We start from the raw sequence: 20,828 nt of genomic DNA, 5'->3' as shown, positions 1-20,828 counted from the left end.
TTTAAGATATCAAAGTCAGCTCCCCAAATTTGAATGTAGGTGCGGTTCTTATTCCAGCTTAGCTGGTAAGGGGCAGGTTAAGACTTTTTAAAGATTGTTTGGTTCAATTCGGTCCAAACTTCTTAGATTTGGGTACAGAATAGGATTCAGAGTAAAACCGCATGTATGTATTGGGTACTTGTGAAGCGCGGCTGGTCACCTGTTGGGGCTCAAGGCGCTGCTCAGACCTGGAGTTTTCTGGGGTATTTATACCAGTTCCATTTTAGGAACAGGGTTTGGGGGTTTTATTCAAAACTATTCATTGTCCCAAAGATAGAAAATCTTTTTGAATTGTCGTTAGTGTACCATCTTTTAGATTGGTGTTTATATATATATATATATATATATATATATATATATATATATATATATATATATATATATATATATATATATATATATATATGGTCTATTCTGCCTTTGGTCAGTGAGGGCATTATTTGCTTACTATAGATACAATAGATGCATATCTTCATTTTCTGTTTTCATTCAGATTATTTTAATTTTCTGAGATTCTCTTTTTTTGACAAGCATTACCATTTTGTTGCTTTTCCTTCTGGTCTAGCGACAGTTCTAAGAATCTTTTCAAGGTTCTCAGTGTTTCCTTATTTGGACGGTTTCGTGGTACTGGCTCAGTCTTTTCGTTCTGCGGAATCTCATACGATTCAACTTTTGTTGTTTCTTCAAAGACATGGTTAGAGGATCTTTTTATCAAAAGCTCTTTGATTCCTCAGACAAGGGTCACCTTTTTTAGGTTTCCAGATAGATTGTGTCAATGTCTTTGTCTCCTAACAGACAAGTGACAATTGTATTGGGTTCCGTTTATCGGAACCTTCAGTCTCTTTTATTTCCTTCAGTTGCTATATGTATGGAAGTTTTTAGGTCTCATGACTGCAGCATTGGATTCGATTCCCTTTGCTCATTTTCATAGGAAACCTTTCCAGTTTATTATGCTGAATTAATGGTGCAGGGATTCTAGGATATCACTTTTTATATCTTTGAATCTCAATGTTCAACTATCTTTGACCTTGGTGGTTAGATCACCATCATATAGTTCTACGGGTCTCTTCGGTTCATTCAACCTGGACCATGATCACTACAGACGCTAGTCTTTTAGGTTGGGAGGCTGTCTGGGGATCTCTGTCAGCACAAGGGTTTTGGAAATCTCAGGAGGCGAGATTACCATTCGATATTTTGGAACTCAGTGCGTTTCTCAGAGTTCTTCAGTTTTGGCTTCTTTTTGAAGAAAGAGACGTTTATTGTTTTTCAGACAGACAATGTCACTACTGTGGCATATGTCAATCATCAGGGTGGGACTCACAGTCCGTAGGCTGTGAAAGAAGTATCTCGGATACTTGCTTGGGCTAAATCCAGTTTTTGTCTAATTTCTGCGGTCCATTTCCCAGGTATAGACAATTGGGAAGCAGATTATCTCTGTCAATCAAGCTTTACATCCGGGAGAATGGTCTCTTTACCCAGATGTGTTTTTTCAAATTGTTCAGATGTGAGGGCTTCCAGAAATAGATCTGATGGCATTTCATCTAAACAAGGAACTTCCCAGGGGCCTATTCAGGTCCAGGGATCCTCAGGCGGTAGCAGTATATGCATTGACACTTCCTTGGAGTTATCAATCTGCCTATATTTTTTCGCCTCTGGTTTTTCTTTTTAGAGTGATTTTCAAAATCATCAGGGAGCAATCTTTTGTGTTGCTGGTGGTTCCAGCATGGCCACACAGGTTTTGGTATATGGTTCTTGTTTGGATGTCCAGTTGCCATTCTTGGTCACTTCCATTAAGGCCAGACCTTATATCTTAACTTTCGTTTTTTCCATCAGGAAATTTAACGCTTAGTACTTAGTCATAGAAGTTTCTCTGACTCAGTGATTACTACTACGTTGCAGGCTCGTAAATCTGTGTCTAGTAAGATTTATTATCGAGTTTGCAAGATTTACATCTCATGATGTTCTCATAAATTCTCTTGGCATTCTTTTAGAATTCCTAGGATTTTATAGTTTCTTCAGGTTGGTTTGGATAAGGGTTTTTGTCTGCAAGTTCTTTGAAAGGACAAATCTCTGCTTTATTCTGTGCTGTTTTCACAGAAAAATGTGCTAATCTTTCTGTTATTCATTTTTTTTGTTCAGGCTTTGGTTCGTTTCAAGCCTGTCATTAAGCCAATTTCTCCTCTTTGGAGTCTTAATTTGGTTCCTGAGGGCTTTACAGGCTCTTCCGTTTGAGCATATGCTTTCTTTGGACATTAAAATTACTTTCATGGAAAGTATTGTTCCTTTTAGACATCTCTTCAGCTAGAACAGTTTTTGAATTATCTGCTCTTTCTTGTGAGTCTCCTTTTTCTGATTTTTATCAGGATAAGGTGGTTTTGCTGTCTTCATTTCAATTTTTACCTACAGTTGTGAATTCTAACAACATTAGTAGAGGAATTATTGTCCCTTTCTTGTGTCCTAATCCTAAGAATTCTTTGGAAAGATTCTTACATTCTTTGGATGTGGTAAGAGTTTTGAAATATTATGTTGAAGCTACTCAGATTTCAGTAAGACTTCAGTCTATTTGTTATCTTTTCTGGTTTTAGGAAAGGTCAGAAGGCTTCTGCCATTTCTTTGGCATCTTGGTTAAGCTTTTGATTCATCATGCTTATTTGGAGTCGGGTTAATCCCCGCCTCAGAGGATTACGGCTCATTCTACTAGGTCAGTTTCTTCTACTTGGGCTTTTAAGAATGAAGCTTCTGTTGATCAGATTTGCAAAGCAACGACTTAGTCTTCTTTGCATACTTTTTCTAAATTCTACCATTTTGATGTTTTCTCTTCTTCAGAAGCAGTTTTTGGTAGAATAGTACCTCAGGCAGCTGTTTCAGTTTGATTCTTCTGCTTATAATTTCAGTTTTTTTTTCATTCTAAAAATTGAAACTTTTGATTTGGGTTGTGGATTAATTTTTCAGCGGAATTGGCTGTCTTTATTTTATCCCTCCCTCTCTAGTGACTCTTGCGTGGAAGTTCCACATCTTGGGTATCTGCTATCCCATACGTCACTAGCTCATGGACTCTTGCTAATTACATGAAAGAAAACATAATTTATGTAAGAACTTACCTGATAAATTCATTTCTTTCATATTAGCAAGAGTCCATGAGGCCCACCCTTTTTGTGGTGGTTATGATTTTTTTTGTATAAAGCGCAATTATTCCAATTCTTTATTTTTGATGCTTTCGCTCCTTTCTTATCACCCCACTTCTTGGCTATTCGTTAAACTGAAATGTGGGTGTGGTGAGGGGTGTATTTATAGGCATTTTAAGGTTTGGGAAACTTTGCCCCTCCTGGTAGGAATGTATATCCCATACGTCACTAGCTCATGGACTCTTGCTAATATGAAAGAAATGAATTTATCAGGTAAGTTCTTACATAAATTATGTTATTTCGTGGTGTTCTTCTCATAAATTCTCTTGGCATTCTTTTAGAATTCCTAGAATTTTACAGTTTCTTCAGGATGGTTTGGATAAAGGTTTGTCTGCAAGTTCCTTGAAGGGACAAATCTCTGCTCTTTCTGTTTTATTTCACAGAAAGATTGCTAAGCTTCCTGATATTAACTGTTTGTACAGGCTTTGGTCCGTATCAAGCCTGTCATTAAATCAATCTCTCCTCCTTTGAGTCTTAATTTGGTTTTGAAGGCTTTACAGGCTCCTCCTTTTGAGCCTATGTATTCTTTGGATATTAAACTACTTTCTTGGAAAGTGTTGTTTCTTTTGGCTATCTCTTCTGCTAGAAAAGTTTCCGAATTATCTGCTCTTTCTTGTGTCTCCTTTTCTTATTTTCCATCAGGATAAAGCAGTTTTGCGGATTTCATTAAAATTTCTACCTAAAGTTGGGAATTCTAACAACATTAATAGGGAAATTGCTGTTCCCTCTTTGTGTCCTAATCCTAAGAATTCTTTGGAGAGATCCTTACATTCTCTGGATGTTGTAAGAGCTTTGAAATATTATGTTGAAGTTACTAAAGATTTCAGGAAGACTTCTAGTCTATTTGTTGTCTTTTCTGGTTCTAGGAAAGGTCAGAAAGCTTCTGCCATTTCCTTGGCATCTTGGTTAAAGCTTTTGATTCATCAGGCTTATTTAGAGTCGGGTCAGGCTCTGCCTCAGAGAATCACAGCTCATTCTACTAGATCCGTCTCCACTTCATGGGCTTTTAAGAATGAAGCTTCAGTTGATCAGATTTGCAAAGCAGCAACTTGGTCTTCTTTGCATACATTTACTAAATTCTACCGTTTTTATGTATTTGCCTCTTCGGAAGCAGTTTTTGGTAGAAAAGTTCTTCAGGCAGCTGTTTCAGTTTGATTCCTCTGCTTATGTTTTAAGTTTTTTCTTTTCAATTTGTGAGAAAAACTTATTTTTTTGGATGTGGATTTATTTTTTTCAGCGGAAAATGGACGTTTTTATTTTTATCCCTCCCTCTCTAGTGACTCTTCTGTGGTCTCCCACATCAAGGATATTTCTATCCCATACGTCACTAGCTCATGGACTCTTGCCAATTACATGAAAGAAAACATAATTTATGTAAGAACTTACCTGATAAATTAATTTCTTTCATATTGGCAAGAGACCCACCTTTTTTATGGTATTTGTTTTTTTTGTAGAAAGCACAATTATATTTCCAGTTCCTTTTTTTGATGCTTTTTACTCCTTTTTCTATCACCCCACTACTTGGCTATTCGTTAAACCTAATTGTGGGTGTGGTTAGGGGTGTATTTATAGGCATTTTGAGGTTTGGGAAACGTTGCCCCTCCTGGTAGGATTGTATATCCCATATGTCACTAGCTCATGCCCATATGAAAGAAAATAATTTATCAGGTAAGTTCTTACATAAATTTTGTTTTTTCAAATTCTTTCCCATTCAGCTCACTATAGGAAACATACTTTGGTCTCTGTGGCTAGGTAGTCATCTGCAATCCACTCAGAATCGACAACACATGATTCTTGCAAGAGACATCACTATCTATAGACATAGAGGAGAAAAGGAAAATATAATAGCCTTTCTTCACTCAAAACGGTGGCTCTAGTCTAATGGGCTCTTAGTTCTAAGACGTTCATGTTCTTATTTGTAAGCAATTGCTTTGTTGTATGGGATTGTGCTAACTTTCTCAAAGGGGCTCCTCACTCAGGCAATTAAGACCTAAGATAGATTTTGTTCTCACTATGTATTCTGGCAAGGAGTGTGTCAGGTAGATTTTCTGCAATGTGTGCCCATCCTATCATTCTTTTGTTTTTGTGGTGGTTTGATACTTTTCTTGTGTCTGTGGTATATTCCTTGTTTGTACGACTTATTTGAAGGAAAGAAGTTATGAGGTAATTATTTAGTACTAAATGTTAAATTCTATTAATATGTAAAATTAAATTTTAATATACATAATGCATTAATCTCACCACTGTATCTTTAAACTGGCACGATGGATTAGGTGATGCAGGTGAATGGGGCATATGAAGTAGTCGGTGAAATAGTTTTACCTAAACTATATGCGTTTCGTTTTATATCAATTGTCCTTTAAGCACCCCATGTGTAGACAAATCTTTCATGCTGTTTTAGCTCTATTTGCTAAACATACCAAAAAGATTTCACTCTTGAAATAGCTTCAGTTGGTTAAAATCTTAGCCATTTTATTCATCTGCTTTGCTTTCATATCAACAGTTTGTATGGCTAAACGTCTTTTGGTTTGGGGCACTTTTATTACTCTGTTAGGTCTAATTATCTAAATTGCATATGCTTAGGACAGTCTTGTTTGAGCCTTGCCCCAGGGTGATTACAGTAATGTTTGACTTGTTCTGGCATCTCTTCTAGGTGCTGCTTATAAAAATACTGTAATATTTCTGAAAGTTATTTTGTGGACGATAGTTATTCACCCTAGTGTATGAAATGTTTTCATCTCGTGAAACTAAAATGACTAATTTTTAAGCACCCCCTTCCTCTGTGGGACATTTTGTTTGTACATTTTACAATTTCATCCCTTTTGGCAAATGTTTTTCATTGATGTTTATTTTTAATAGACAACACTTCCTTTTATTCATGGCCAGAAGAGTGTAAAGAGATAAAGCAGTCTTTTACTGTTGTAATAAAAAAAAACACTAAGCAGTGTGTTTTTCTTAATAAAAACTATTGCAATATGTATTATATTTCATTTTTAAAGGATTTTACTAGGGATGCACCGAAATAAAAATTTTGGACCGAAACAGATACTGAAAATTTAAGATGCCCCTGGCTGAAAACCGAAACGAAAACCAATTTTTTTTTTCTTTTTTTAACTACAGTGTGTGTGTGTGTGTGTAGCTGAGACAGCTTGTAGGCTGGAAAGCTCCAACAAATGGGCGTGGTCACTTGTACCGTAGGGCGTGATATGCAGTGAAACTGGTGGAATTCTACAAGGGAGAGCGTGGTTATAGCCAGACAACAATACGAGGTGGACATGTGTTTTGTTTTTTGGTGTAGTTATCCGTGCGATGGGCGTGGCTGCACCTGATCGTATCTCCGCCTAGTTCCTGGTTCGGGTCTCACACTGACCCGTCAGATTATATGTCCGGAGCCCCAAATGGAGTCTGCCTTTCACGTATCACCAGGACCACCAGACTTAGCTATGACCTTACGTGCAAGGTGGTTATAGAAAGTTACTGTGCTTTTTATGTATACACTGTCTGGTGGGTGCTAATTTATACCAACTATGTGCGAGCTTGGGGCTTATGCATATACAGGGAGTGCAGAATTATTAGGCAAGTTGTATTTTTGAGGATTAATTTTATTATTGAACAACAACCATGTTCTCAATGAACCCAAAAAACTCATTAATATCAAAGCTGAATAGTTTTGGAAGTAGTTTTTAGTTTGTTTTTAGTTATAGCTATTTTAGGGGGATATCTGTGTGTGCAGGTGACTATTACTGTGCATAATTATTAGGCAACTTAACAAAAAACAAATATATACCCATTTCAATTATTTATTTTTACCAGTGAAACCAATATAACATCTCAACATTCACAAATATACATTTTTGACATTCAAAAACAAAACAAAAACAAATCAGTGACCAATATAGCCACTTTTCTTTGCAAGGACACTCAAAAGCCTGCCATCCATGGATTCTGACAGTGTTTTGATCTGTTCACCATCAACATTGCGTGCAGCAGCAACCACAGCCTCCCAGACACTGTTCAGAGAGGTGTACTGTTTTCCCTCCTTGTAAATCTCACATTTGATGATGGACCACAGGTTCTCAATGGGGTTCAGATCAGGTGAACAAGGAGGCCATGTCATTAGATTTTCTTCTTTTATACCCTTTCTTGCCAGCCACGCTGTGGAGTACTTGGACGCGTGTGATGGAGCATTGTCCTGCATGAAAATCATGTTTTTCTTGAAGGATGCAGACTTCTTCCTGTACCACTGCTTGAAGAAGGTGTCTTCCAGAAACTGGCAGTAGGACTGGGAGTTGAGCTTGACTCCATCCTCAACCCGAAAAGGCCCCACAAGCTCATCTTTGATGATACCAGCCCAAACCAGTACTCCACCTCCACCTTGCTGGCATCTGAGTCGGACTGGAGCTCTCTGCCCTTTACCAATCCAGCCACGGGCCCATCCATCTGGCCCATCAAGACTCACTCTCATTTCATCAGTCCATAAAACCTTAGAAAAATCAGTCTTGAGATATTTCTTGGCCCAGTCTTGACGTTTCAGCTTGTGTGTCTTGTTCAGTGGTGGTCGTCTTTCAGCCTTTCTTACCTTGGCCATGTCTCTGAGTATTGCACACCTTGTGCTTTTGGGCACTCCAGTGATGTTGCAGCTCTGAAATATGGCCAAACTGGTGGCAAGTGGCATCTTGGCAGCTGCACGCTTGACTTTTCTCAGTTCATGGGCAGTTATTTTGCGACTTGGTTTTTCCACACGCTTCTTGCGACCCTGTTGACTATTTTGAATGAAACGCTTGATTGTTCGATGATCACCCTTCAGAAGCTTTGCAATTTTAAGAGTGCTGCATCCCTCTGCAAGATATCTCACTATTTTTTACTTTTCTGAGCCTGTCAAGTCCTTCTTTTGACCCATTTTGCCAAAGGAAAGGAAGTTGCCTAATAATTATGCACACCTGATATAGGGTGTTGATGTCATTAGACCACACCCCTTCTCATTACAGAGATGCACATCACCTAATATGCTTAATTGGTAGTAGGCTTTCAAGCCTATACAGCTTGGAGTAAGACAACATGCATAAAGAGGATGATGTGGTCAAAATACTCATTTGCCTAATAATTCTGCACAGTGTATAGTGTGCATGCATATTTGCCTCAAGCGAATAGAATGTCTACGCACAAGAGGCTGATGTATAAGCACTGTATATAAGGCTTATGCATATTCACTGTGTGTGCTTAGGACTGTGTCTGATAATATCAAGTGTTTATAAACATGTTACTTATCCCCCTTTTAATACTATATTCAGAACTTTGGTTTCCATCAAAAAAAAAAAAGTGCACTGCTGTTTTCAAATATCATTATGTCATGGTACTTATGTGTGTGCTCTGTGTACCATGCCAGTGCTGTGCTGCTCACCTTATGCCAAGGATAGACATGTAACTCAACCGTTTTTCTTTCATGTAATTAGCAAGAGTCCATGAGCTAGTGACGTATGGGATATACATTCCTACCAAGAGGGGCAAAGTTTCCCAAACCTCAAAATGCCTATAAATACACCCCTCACCACACCCACAAATCAGTTTTACAAACTTTGCCTCCTATGGAGGTGGTGAAGTAAGTTTGTGCTAGATTGGAAGTATCATCCTGCCTATATCTTTCCGCCTCTAGTTCTTCTTCCAAGAGTAATCTCCAAGATTCTGAAGGAATGCTCATTTGTTCTGCGGGTGGCTCCAGCATGGCCTCTCAGGTTTTTGGTATGCGGATCCTGTCCGGATGGCCTCTTGCCAACCGTGGACTCTTCCGTTAAGACCAGACCTTCTGTCTCAAGGTCCTTTTTTTCCATCAGGATCTCAAATCCTTAAATTTAAAGGTATGGAGATTGAACGCTTGATTCTTAGTCAAAGAGGTTTCTCTGACTCTGTGATTAATACTATGTTACAGGCTCGTAAATCCGTATCTAGGGAGATATATTATAGAGTCTGGAAGACTTATTTCTTGGTGTCTTTCTCATCATTTTTCCTGGCATTCTTTTAGAATTCCGAGAATTTTACAGTTTCTTCAGGATGGTTTGGATAAAGGTTTGTCTGCAAATTCCTTGAAAAGACAAATCTCTGCTCTTTCTGTTCTTTTTCACAGAAAGATTGCTAATCTCCCTGATATTCATTGTTTTGTACAAGCTTTGGTTCGTATAAAACCTGTCATTAAGTCAATTTCTCCTCCTTGGAGTTTGAATTTGGTTCTGGGGGCTCTTCAAGCTCCTCCTTTTGAACCCATGCATTCATTGGACATTAAATTACTTTCTTGAAAAGTTTTGTTCCTTTTGGCCATCTCTTCTGCCAGAAGAGTTTCTGAATTATCTGCTCTTTCTTGTGAGTCTCCTTTTCTGATTTTTCATCAGGATAAGGCGGTGTTGCGAACTTCTTTTAAATTTTTACCTAAGGTTGTGAATTCTAACAACATTAGTAGAGAAATTGTGGTTCCTTCATTATGTCCTAATCCTAAGAATTCTAAGGAGAAATCATTGCTTTCTTTGGATGTAGTTAGAGCTTTGAAATATTATGTTGAAGCTACTAAGAATTTCCGAAAGACTTCTAGTCTATTTGTTATATTTTCCGGTTCTAGGAAAGGTCAGAAGGCTTCTGCCATTTCTTTGGCATCTTGGTTGAAATCTTTAATTTATCATGCTTATGTCGAGTCGGGTAAAACTCCGCCTCAAAGGATTACAGCTCATTCTACTAGGTCAGTTTCTACTTCCTGGGCGTTTAGGAATGAAGCTTCGGTTGATCAGATTTGCAAAGCAGCAACTTGGTCTTCTTTGCATACTTTTACTAAATTCTACCATTTTGATGTGTTTTCTTCTTCTGAAGCAGTTTTTGGTAGAAAAGTACTTCAGGCAGCTGTTTCAGTTTGATTCTTCTGCTTATAATTTCAGTTTTTTTCATTATAAGTTTTAAACTTTGTTTGGGTGTGGATTATTTTCAGCGGAATTGGCTGTCTTTATTTTATCCCTCCCTCTCTAGTGACTCTTGCGTGGAAGATCCACATCTTGGGTAGTCATTATCCCATACGTCACTAGCTCATGGACTCTTGCTAATTACATGAAAGAAAACATAATTTATGTAAGAACTTACCTGATAAATTCATTTCTTTCATATTAGCAAGAGTCCATGAGGCCCACCCTTTTTTGTGGTGGTTATGATTTTTTTGTATAAAGCACAATTATTCCAATTCCTTATATTTATGCTTCACACTTTTTTTCTTATCACCCCACTTCTTGGCTATTCGTTAAACTGATTTGTGGGTGTGGTGAGGGGTGTATTTATAGGCATTTTGAGGTTTGGGAAACTTTGCCCCTCCTGGTAGGAATGTATATCCCATACGTCACTAGCTCATGGACTCTTGCTAATATGAAAGAAATTAATTTATCAGGTAAGTTCTTACATAAATTATGTTGTTTTTTTTTTTACCAATTATCAAAATAAAGTATAGTCCTAGAAAACTATTATTATATGCAAAACAGTAAGTCAAGTAATGAACTCAAACAGCAGCTCTAGGCTGACATCCAATTTTAAATATGCTACACAATAATTTTACCGAAAATATAAGGCAAAAAAAGCGAAAACCGAAATAACCAAAAATGCCATTTTTGGCTGAAACTTTCTGCGGCCGAAATTTCTGTGCATCCCTAGATTTTACTCTTCTTTCTTTTTTCTTTTTTTTTTTCTCTTTCTTTTTTTTTTTTTTTCTTTTTTCTCTTTCTTTTTTTTTTCTTTTTTTTTCTTTCTTTTTTCTCTCTCTTTCTTTCTTTCTTTCTTTTTTTCTTTCTTTTTTTCTTTCTTTTTTACTCTTTCTTTCTTTTTTTCTTTCTTTTTTACTCTTTCTTTCTCTTTCTTTCTCTCTTTCTTTTTTTCTCTTTCTTTTTTTCTCTTTCTTTCTTTCTTTTTTTCTTTCTTTTTTACTCTTTCTTTCTCTTTCTTTCTTTCTCTTTCTTTTCTCCTTCTTTCTTTTCTCTTTCTTTCTTTTCTCTCTCTTTCTTTTCTCTTTCTTTCTTTTCTCTTTCTTTCTTTCTTTCTTTCTTTCTGTCTCTGTTTCTTTCTGTCTCTGTTTCTTTCTGTCTCTTTCTCTGTTTTTCTTTCTCTCTGTTTTTCTTTATCTCTCTTTCTTTCATTATACTTTTTGTGCAGGGTCCAATAGTTCCTGCCGTATTCCCTTTGAAGTAGTTATTAGGAGACTAGCTCCAGTCTGTTTCTTGCCCATGCTTAGTAGAAGACATTTGCTGCAAAACTAATTAGTTTCTGTCATGATTCAAATAGAGCATGCAATTTGAAGCAACTTTCTCATTTACTCCTATTCATTTTTCTTCATTCTCTTGCTATCTTTATTTTAAAAAGCAGGAATGTAAGTTTACAAGCCGGCCCAGCTTTGGTTCAGCACCTGGGTAGTACTTGCTGATAGGTGGCTACATTTACACCATCTTTACCATTGTGCTTTTAAGTTCTTTTTTAAATGCAGGACAAGATATGTAAAATATAAATATTTCTTTGGAGGGGTCACCTTGGCTCACTTCTGGGGAAAGGTATGTATAGGGCATGAGCAGAGACCTCAACCTATAAATGATACAAAACTACCCCTTAACCAGTACTTAAATGTATTGACACTTTAAACATGAATACATTTATTTCTCTTTTTTTGGGGGGGGGGATTATTCATTGTCTAATATTGTTTCTTTTTTTCCTAGTAGCACAGGATCGGCAGGATGGTTCTCTCAATATGGGCACTGGCAGTATCAACATGTCAATTGAAATTAATGGCACCATGTATACAGGTGAGCTTTAACTCTCTTCCCAAGAAAATGTTCCCTGTGTGTGTATTTGTGTATGCATTTGAAACCATAGACACTACTGGTGTGTCTCATATCTACCTTTTCCTGTACAGCTGCAACAACTAATAGATTATGAAAATAGTTGTCAACTATACTCATTATCAATTAGTTGATCTCTGCACACTCCTGCACATGATATTGTGGTTTATGGTTATGTCCTTAGCCTAAAGGACGTCTACAGAAGTTTGCTTTCACTTTTTCAGGACATAAGTTTCTTTCATACAGGTGGTAAGAGTCAACGATCCATTACTCATGGGAATTACTCTTCTCTACCACTAGGAAGAGGCAAAGATTCTCAAACCCTAATTTGGTTGAAGTATGAAGATGTGCTTTTGATTCTTCAGAAAGATGGGTTTTCAGTTTGTATTGAGGCAGGGTTCCTCTGAGTATAGTGCTCTGTGGGAATTAGAAGGAATTATATGGGGTATGGTTTGTGATTCTATTGCTGATATAGCTGCTAATCTTCTGAGTTTACTCAAGAGTGCCAATTATTTTATTTGTGATGCTGTATTTGATATTATGAAGATTAATATCAAAACCATGTTTTTGACAGTCCTTGCCAGGAGAGCCTTATGGCTTAAATGCTGGTCTGCTGATATGGTGTCTAAATCAAGACTATTATCTCTTTCCTTTTCAGGGAAATAAATTATTTTTTTCTGATTTAGATTATATTATATCTACTGTTATTAGAGATAAAGGCTTTTTTCCTCAAGGCAGAAAGTCTAGAGGGATATCCAAAGATTCTTATCATTTTCATTCATTTTGTCAGAATAAGGAACAAAAAATTTACTCCTGCTCAAAAGCAAGGCACCTCTGGTTCAGTCTGAAGAACTAGTGCTAACTGGAACAAGTCAAAGCAGGGTAAGAATCCTATTACCAAAACTGCTTGAATGTGCTGCCCCCGATCCAGAAGTTCTCATAGGGGGCAGATTAAGCCTTTTTCAGGGGGCTTGGTTTCAGTCCCTGGGTTCTGAATATAGTTTCTCAGGGATATAGGTTTCAGAACAAGGCTTCCCAGAGGAAGTTTTTTCCTGTCCAATGTTTCAAGTAATCTTGTAATAGCTCAAGCTTTTCCTTCTATTGCATTGAGAGTCCACGAGAACATTCATAACCAATGGGAAATACTATTCCTGGCCACCAGGAGGAGGCAAAGACACCCCAAACAAGAATATAACTATCCCTCCCACTTCCCCTACCCTCCAGCAGTTTGCCTCGTATCATGGAGGTAGGCAGAGAGAGGTGCTCTGTAACAAAGAAAAGATGTTTATCATGGCTTCGCTAAGAAGAGCCGGGGATCATATATCCAAATAATTCTCAAGAGTATTGGTGTATATAATACTGGTTTCTCATGCCTCTTTCCAGTCAAATTTATCCCCTGTTCGATAAAGTGGTGTGTTTCACGCTAAATTATAGGTAAGTTGTCCCCTCTTTCATGGCATTTTGTCTAACAAAGAGGAGGTGCAAGTCTTGTCCCTGTGTGGCGTTTACTGTGCGATTTATTAACCCTCTTTGACAGGTGGCAGTTTGTCACTGGTTAACCGGAGTACCGGGAAGGGCGGATATGTGCTTTGGCACATTGGTATAAAATTCTAACAAGCATTTCTCCTTATGTTGGCTTTATAAGACCTTGGTATAGTTGCAACTAGGTGATCAAATAAGGGCCACACTCGCTGGTTACCTGGTCATCCCAGTCATGTCTTACAGGCCTTGGGGTTACTTCAGAATGCAGGCTTCATTCTGATACAGGCCATAGCGGTGTGCAGAGACATTGCTCCACACTGTAGGCAGCGTATTTGCGCTCCAGATCTGCTGCACAATAGTCCTGTGGGAGAGTGGTATCAATGGGGCAGTTGTGTGTGTTGGGATCCGTTTAGCCTGCTGTGGTGTTCACAATATCTTATTCAATTACAATGGACAGCTCTATGGAGAGTCTGGTAGAACCTTCTTCGGTGGGTTCCATTACCCAATAATAGATGCTTACTCTGTAGATTATTCTCTGTGAACCCAATTACACAACTCTGCTTTTCCTGCCACACTTATGTCCTTAGGTCATACTTGTTCCATCCTTTTTGTTCAAATTTGGTTCTTGGGAACCATATCTTACAGTAAACCTCGTTCTGATCCTTCTTGGGATCTGGGTTTAAGGTGGCTGTATCCTGCTTCCAAAATTTACAGTAGTTCCCGGGTTTCGGCCTTTCTGAGTTTCTTACCTTCGCCTGCTAGTAAATTTTTAGGGTTTTTCTCGTGTCTTTTTCGATCCTCAGAGTTGGATCTTGACCTTAGTTGCTGGTGTCAACACCAGAATGGATCTGGATGCTGTTTTGTCTTACGGACAGGGATTTTTATCTACCCTGCCTAGCAAGCTTAAGGCTTAGCGTTGAATCCTGCTGTGGCAGCTTTCTTTTAATCCCGAGATCTTGCGAATTTACCATCAGGTTTTGCCCTCTAGCCCCCTTCTGGTCTTTGTTGACGCGGGGGTGGAGAGTGATAGACATCAGAGACCGTGACTTTGGCATGGTGTTGGTGATCTGTCTCAACAGACTTACATGGAATACCGATGGGGGAAATCAATTCCCAGTGTTCCGTTCAGATCTCCCTGTTCTCAGAAATTTTTCTCTTAGTTCTCCCGGGGCAGTTTTGACCTTGTCACTTCCTTGTCCGGGGGGAGTGTGTCTCCTAGGGAGGTCCGTGGGTTGGGAGTTTTCTTCCAATTATTCCTCTGATTCCTCAGCGAGCATTCTGCTTGGAGGATTTGGTCTTCTGTGTTCGTACCCTCTCTGTGAGCGTACTCTTCAGGTTTGGATGTTCCTACAATCATTCCCTGCTTGAATGTTTGTGTCGGTTGGGGAAGCCAGGCTTTCAAGGCGCCTGTTTTAGCTCCACCGCTTCTGTAGCAGAAGGTGGGTTTGAACCTAGGTGGGGCTCCGGCCTTTTCATCCTGAATATGCTAGACATCTAGCATTCTTTAGAGGTTTCTTTTAACCTTCTTCTCTTCGGCCATGTCGATCTTTGTGGTGGATGGTCGATCCTAGCAGAAACAGGCGTCGATAAGATGCTTTGCTCCGTTTTATATCTAGAGTTGTGTCACAGTTTAGGGGCTTCGCCTCCACCTTGTTAAAGGGATCTGGTGGAGCAGGGTTCCTGTGTTCATCACAACCTGGACTCTGAGGCTGACTGCGTCAAATTGAACGCTTAGTCTTAGCCAAGAGAGATTTTTTTTCTGAAAGAATGTTGTTACTCGTTCTAGCTCATAAGCCGGTGTATAGTCGCATCTATCATAAGGGGTGCAGGACCTACTTCTTCTGGTATGTAGAGCAGGGATTCTCCTGGCATAAGGCCAGGTTTTCCAGGATCCTTTCCTTTCTCCAGGATGCTCTGGGAAAAGGGCCTTCTGTTAGCTCCCTTAGGGGACAGATTTCGGCCCTATCTGTTTTACTGCTCGAAAGGCTCACAGAGCTTTCAGATGTCCAGTCTTGTTCAGGCTATGACTAGAGCAGGCCTGTGTTTAGATCTAGTGTTCCTCAGAGTTTTCATGTTGTTCTAATTTTTGCAGAAGGCTCCGTTTGGGCTTACGCATGGAGTTGATATTAAGATTTTTTTATTTTTTTTTCTCTACTGGCTATTGCTTAAGTGCTCAGAGTTTCTGAAATGGCTGCCTTGCAATGTATAGTCCCTTACCTAGTTTTTCATGCGGCTAAGGCTGGGTTAGGTTTTCTTCCTATGATTGTTTCAGATCGCAACATCAATCAGGAGATTGTGGTTCCTTCCTTGTGTACCTAATCTTTCTTTTTTTGAAGGAGTGGTTATTTCTTAACTTGGATGTGGTTCGTGCCTTGAAGTTCTATCTTCAGGCTACAATGGAGTTTTGTCAAACTTCTTCCTTGTTTGTGTCTATTCTAGGAAGCGTAAGGGGCAGGAAGCGTCGTCCACTTCCTTGTTTTTCTGGTTGAGGAGCATGGTCGCTTAGGTTATAGAGTTAGCGGGACACAAGCCTCCTCAGGATTAAGGCTCAGTCAACTAGCTGTGGCTCCCTCTTGGGTTTTGAGAATAAGGCCTTTAGGGATCAGTATTTGTAGGGTAACTACCTGGTCTTCCTTACATTTTTTTTTTCAAAATCTTACATATTTTTGCTTCAGCAGAAGCAGCTTTTGGGAAAAGGGTTTTTGCAGGCTGTGGTGCCCTCAGAACAGGGTCTGCCTCTCTCTTTACCCTACCGTTTTCATTGTGTCCTCTAGAACTTGGGTATATGTTTCCCACAAGTAAGGAATGAAGTCGTGGACTCTGCTCATATTAAGAAGGAAAACCTAAATTATGCTTACTAGATAATAATGGCGCCCCGCCCGAATTCTCCGTTGGGCGGACTTAAATTTGTTTTTGTTCTTCTGGCACCATTTATACCCTGATATTTCTCCTACTGTTCCTTGTTCCCTCGGCAGAATGACTGGGGGATGAGGGAAGTGGGGAAGGTATTTAAGCCTTTGGCTGGGGTGTCTTTGCCTCCTCCTGGTGGCCAGGTTCTGTATTTCCCACAAGTAAGGAATGAAGCCGTGTACTCTCCTCATACAGAAGGAAATTATCTGGTAAGCATAATTTGTTTTTTGCTGTTTTTTTACCTGTTTTTATAGGGATTTTCACTTCAATTTTATAAGTGTGCCAAGATTTCTGTTTCTAAGTACTTTAGTCTGAAGTCCCTTTTAAGTGCAAGGAAAATTTCTGCAACACCATGTGTTAGTAGCTGTGCCCCTAGTGCTGATGTAATTGTTTATAGAAGAGACAATTTTTGTGCTGTATCATCAATAAAATAGTGTTCATAATGGGTTTAAATCTTTTTCTCAATTTTTAATACTTTTTTTATGAATTGCTCATTCCATTTTCTTACTCCTAACATCTTGTCTTTTTTCTTCCCAGGCATTCTGTATGCTCAGAAACCGGTTCCTTTAATTGCTGGCTACACTGGACAGAGTGGGGGAAGCAGCAGCAACACATCCCAGGCCTCCCAAAGCCCCACTTCCTCAAGGGGCACCCCAGGAGGTGAGCCCTCTACAAGCTGGTCTCTCTGAGTGCCCTACAGCAGGACACGTGAAATGGAAGAGGAGAGAATTAGCTTAATGCTACTCATCTGCTCTGCAAAAAAGCGTTACACAACCGTACCTACCTCAGCTTACAAGAAGACATCGACTCCGCTTACCTCAACTTTAAAGAAAAAGGTTCCACAACAGACTTACCTCAAGTTTTAGGATGGCATTACATAATTTATCTGATGAGCAGGATATGGAGGAACAAGGGAGTGCTAATAATGCCTCCTCAGATTTATCCTCCCTTGGTTCACCAGCTTTTATGTTTTTTATATGGTATTTTAGGAACAATAATTAGCAGTACACCTCTGTCTTCTCTCTGCCTGCCTTACAGTCTGCAGAACTTCAACTACTTCTCCTGTGCTTCACAACTGGACTATTCATTGGTTGTTAAGACTCAGGGGGGTAAGAGGCAGTGGAGGGGGACAATTCTGCTGACTTTGAGATTGTGTGACCACTTCCCCACTTAAAAAGGGATTACGTTCCCACAGTGGCTGTCACACGATCCCAAGATGTTTTTGGATAATTGACTTTTACAATAAGAGATCCTGGCTATGACTGTAAGGAGTTTTAGCATACTTATATATCGTAAAGCTGGTTTTAAAGTATCCCATCATTAGGAATGTTTTAGCTCCTAGTTTTATTTGCTTTGTTTAATGAACACTGTAAGAATGCAGTCACAGTATTTTTACCATTTGCAAAATGTACATCATCACACTTTACACTTATTTAAGCTATTTTGGGATTATTGCCTCTTCCGTCAGAACCTTAACCGGTGTAACTACCAAGTTTGCTGCTCTTCTGTTTAAATGCTGACCATGACGCTCACTACATGCTAACATGACCCTGCATGTCTGTGTTCCTTTGCTCTGTAACAGCTCACTAATACCTTGGTTAATCGTTTTGTATCTTTAATCATTATATAGAAATAATTTACCTTTACCTCTGAGAAAGATGTTTAAATGTAAACAAGAAGCTGCAGACTACTATTTTTTTATTTATTTTTTTCTAGGGGAATCTGAAGTACAGACTTCCTAAAATAGACTTGTCCAACCTGGGGCCACAATGGATTTTATCAGAGCCTCCATTTCTCCATACTGAATGATGCAGGTGTGGCTAACCTTTTTTTAAGTGTGTACCCATATAGCTGATAAACTCTGATCTTAAGCAATCATAATACCTTTGTTTAAAGGGTCATTAAAGAAACATTATTTTTCTATAATATACACCAATTAAAGCTTCAATGCTCATATGAAAATAATTTATCAAGCACAAAAATAGCAGCCAATGAAGGAATATGGTGGTAGCACAGAGGAACATTGCCGGCAGAATTGTTTTCAGTGCCACTGGGTCGCTACACCCGGAATAGTGGAGTTTTTAAAACGGGTGTATCTTGCAACACACTGTTCGCAAAATAGTAATATTCATCCCAAAACGGCAAATGTTTACTGTGGAGAAGTGAAGCTTTGTAAGAAAAAAAATATGGATGGAATGAAATCCATTGTGGTCCTCAGGTTACAAGTTTGAATCTCCAAGCATTAGTGATAAGATTCTTAAACGTACTGGCTCTTTAATAGAGCAGCAACTTTGAAGAAATGTTCCTACTGGATCTCGCCTGTCTTGGCAGCCAGTAGAATTAGTTACATTACAAAATGTGATTCTCTCTTGAAAACTCTCTATTTGTTGCTTGTAATAATATAAACCTCAGGCAAACAAAGGGAGTTATTAAAGGGACATTGTAGAGCAAAACAAAAAAAGTTCTGCATTTTATTATAGCAGTTGATTTTTTTTTTTAAAGAATTATCCCCTGATGCACCAGATGAGGGCATGGTTGGTAGTTGAACTATACATGTGTATATCGATTTTAATTGGCATAGCCGCTGTATCCTGATCTGGAGCAGCAGGGACATGTGCCTGGAGTTTAATCATTTAAACACAAAGCTATAGAAGAGAATTACTTAAAAAAAATAAACTGCTTTAACACAATAGAACAGATTTTATTGCTAGATTGTCCCTTTAAGGATCTGTTGCGTGATTTTGGGAGCCCATAGTTACAAGTAAGTGGAGACAAGGAATAGCTGCAGAGGAGGTTTCTGCACCATTATTTAAATACTAACTTGATATGAGGGGAGAACTTTGTGTTCCTCTTCCGTCAATTTATTCTGATCTTTTTTACACTCAGGAATATTTAGTTCATATATCCTAAATATATTTATAAATGTTCTTTTTATTTAACATTATTTTTTTAAGTTCATACCATAAAATCCCTGCTGGTTCATCTAAATAACAATGCAATATTTTGAACAATGTAGGTTCACTGAGATGTGTTTAAAAAAGAAAAAAAAAAAGAAAGCTATAATTTTTTTTTTAATATTTGTAACTTGAAGAGAAAATATATTTGCTAGATTTCCAAAAGAAAGCCCTAAACTTGTTATATGTACAAATAGTGGTGTGTGGTTAATGAGAAAATATAGGACTACTGTACCACATCTTAAATGCATGTGCACAAAGGGGTGTCCAATAATACAGTTTGGTCATTTCTGAATTGCACATTATGGCCAACACCACCATTATGACAATCCTGTTGCCTGTAAAGGCACGTTGCATTCTCAATCATTTGTTTATTATGAACTTGTTATGTGTTTTGTGTGTGTTTTTATTGAATTGAATTTTAATTTGGGAAGAAGATATTTTACAAAGAGGGGGGGGGGGGGAGACCTTGAAATATGTGTGCCGGAATAACCATAGCAGACGGATACATTTAGTGGGTAAGTAGTAGCCTGCTACCCATAGTAGTAAGCAGAAGGAATAGTTTACAGTAACTTTAATTATGAAAAAAGTAAAAGTTATATTTAAAAAATGTTTTTTTAATAATAATAAAAAAACTGCAGTGCTAGATAACTGAGCCACGTGTATTCTACTAATATACATTTTAATGTAATTTAGAAGGAGTTGGGCAGTGAGTGGCAGTTTGTGGAAATTTCTGTTGTTGGCATGTTTTTGTGTTTTTTTTGTTTTGTTTTTTTGTAAATTAAAAAAGCATTCATTGTAATTTTGATGCTCTTAACGATTTTGTATAGGAGATTGAGAGAATAGAACTTACCTGTAATAGGGGAGTCCTGCTCAAAAAAGAAGTAAACTTCCAGAAGTTTAAATTATACGTGTTAATGTACTGTAGTGTTTTATTGTCTAAAGTAACTATGCATGTTAGATGCTGCTTATGTAAACTACAAAACAGGGAGAGCTGTGAATTCAACCTGTGTTGACCCTTTAATTCAGTTATTTGAAAGCTGTGTAATAAATAGTTACTGGCACTATAGACTCCCCTTATTCATGCATAAATATAAGGTAATCATCTTACAAATGTATGGGGATTCTGTTTAGAAATTCTTAAAGGACAAAGTACTTTTACAAAATGGCTACATTTTGTATTTAAACATGTTTCTTTCTAATGACACGGTGAGTCCACGGATAATCATCAATTATTGTTGGGAATATCGCTCCTGGCCAGCAGGAGGCGGCAAAGAGCACCACAGCAAAGCTGTAAAAGGGACACAACCCAAATTTTTTCTTTCGTGATTCAGATAGAGCATGAAATTTTAAGCAACTTTCTAATTTACTCCTATTATCAAATTTTCTTCATTCTCTTGGTATCTTTATTT

At 38.2% G+C, this 20,828-nt stretch overlaps 1 protein-coding gene across 1 annotated transcript in view; it reads left to right on the top strand.

Moving 5' to 3' along the window:
* The window catches only part of ARID3B (AT-rich interaction domain 3B), a 288,514-nt gene extending 268,034 nt beyond the window's left edge, over nucleotides 1–20,480 (top strand). The window contains exons 11-12 of the mRNA XM_053717369.1: nucleotides 11,951–12,034; nucleotides 17,000–20,480. Coding sequence (XP_053573344.1) covers nucleotides 11,951–12,034; nucleotides 17,000–17,151 — 236 coding nt within the window. The 3' untranslated portion in view covers nucleotides 17,152–20,480. The remainder of the gene's footprint in view (nucleotides 1–11,950; nucleotides 12,035–16,999) is intronic.
* Nucleotides 20,481–20,828: the final 348 nt, after the last annotated feature.

The sequence above is a fragment of the Bombina bombina genome, chromosome 6 (assembly GCF_027579735.1).
Source record: "Bombina bombina isolate aBomBom1 chromosome 6, aBomBom1.pri, whole genome shotgun sequence".
NCBI lineage: Eukaryota > Metazoa > Chordata > Amphibia > Anura > Bombinatoridae > Bombina > Bombina bombina.
The sequence above is the reverse complement of the archived record's forward strand: the minus strand, read 5'-3'. Positions and strand labels throughout refer to the sequence as shown.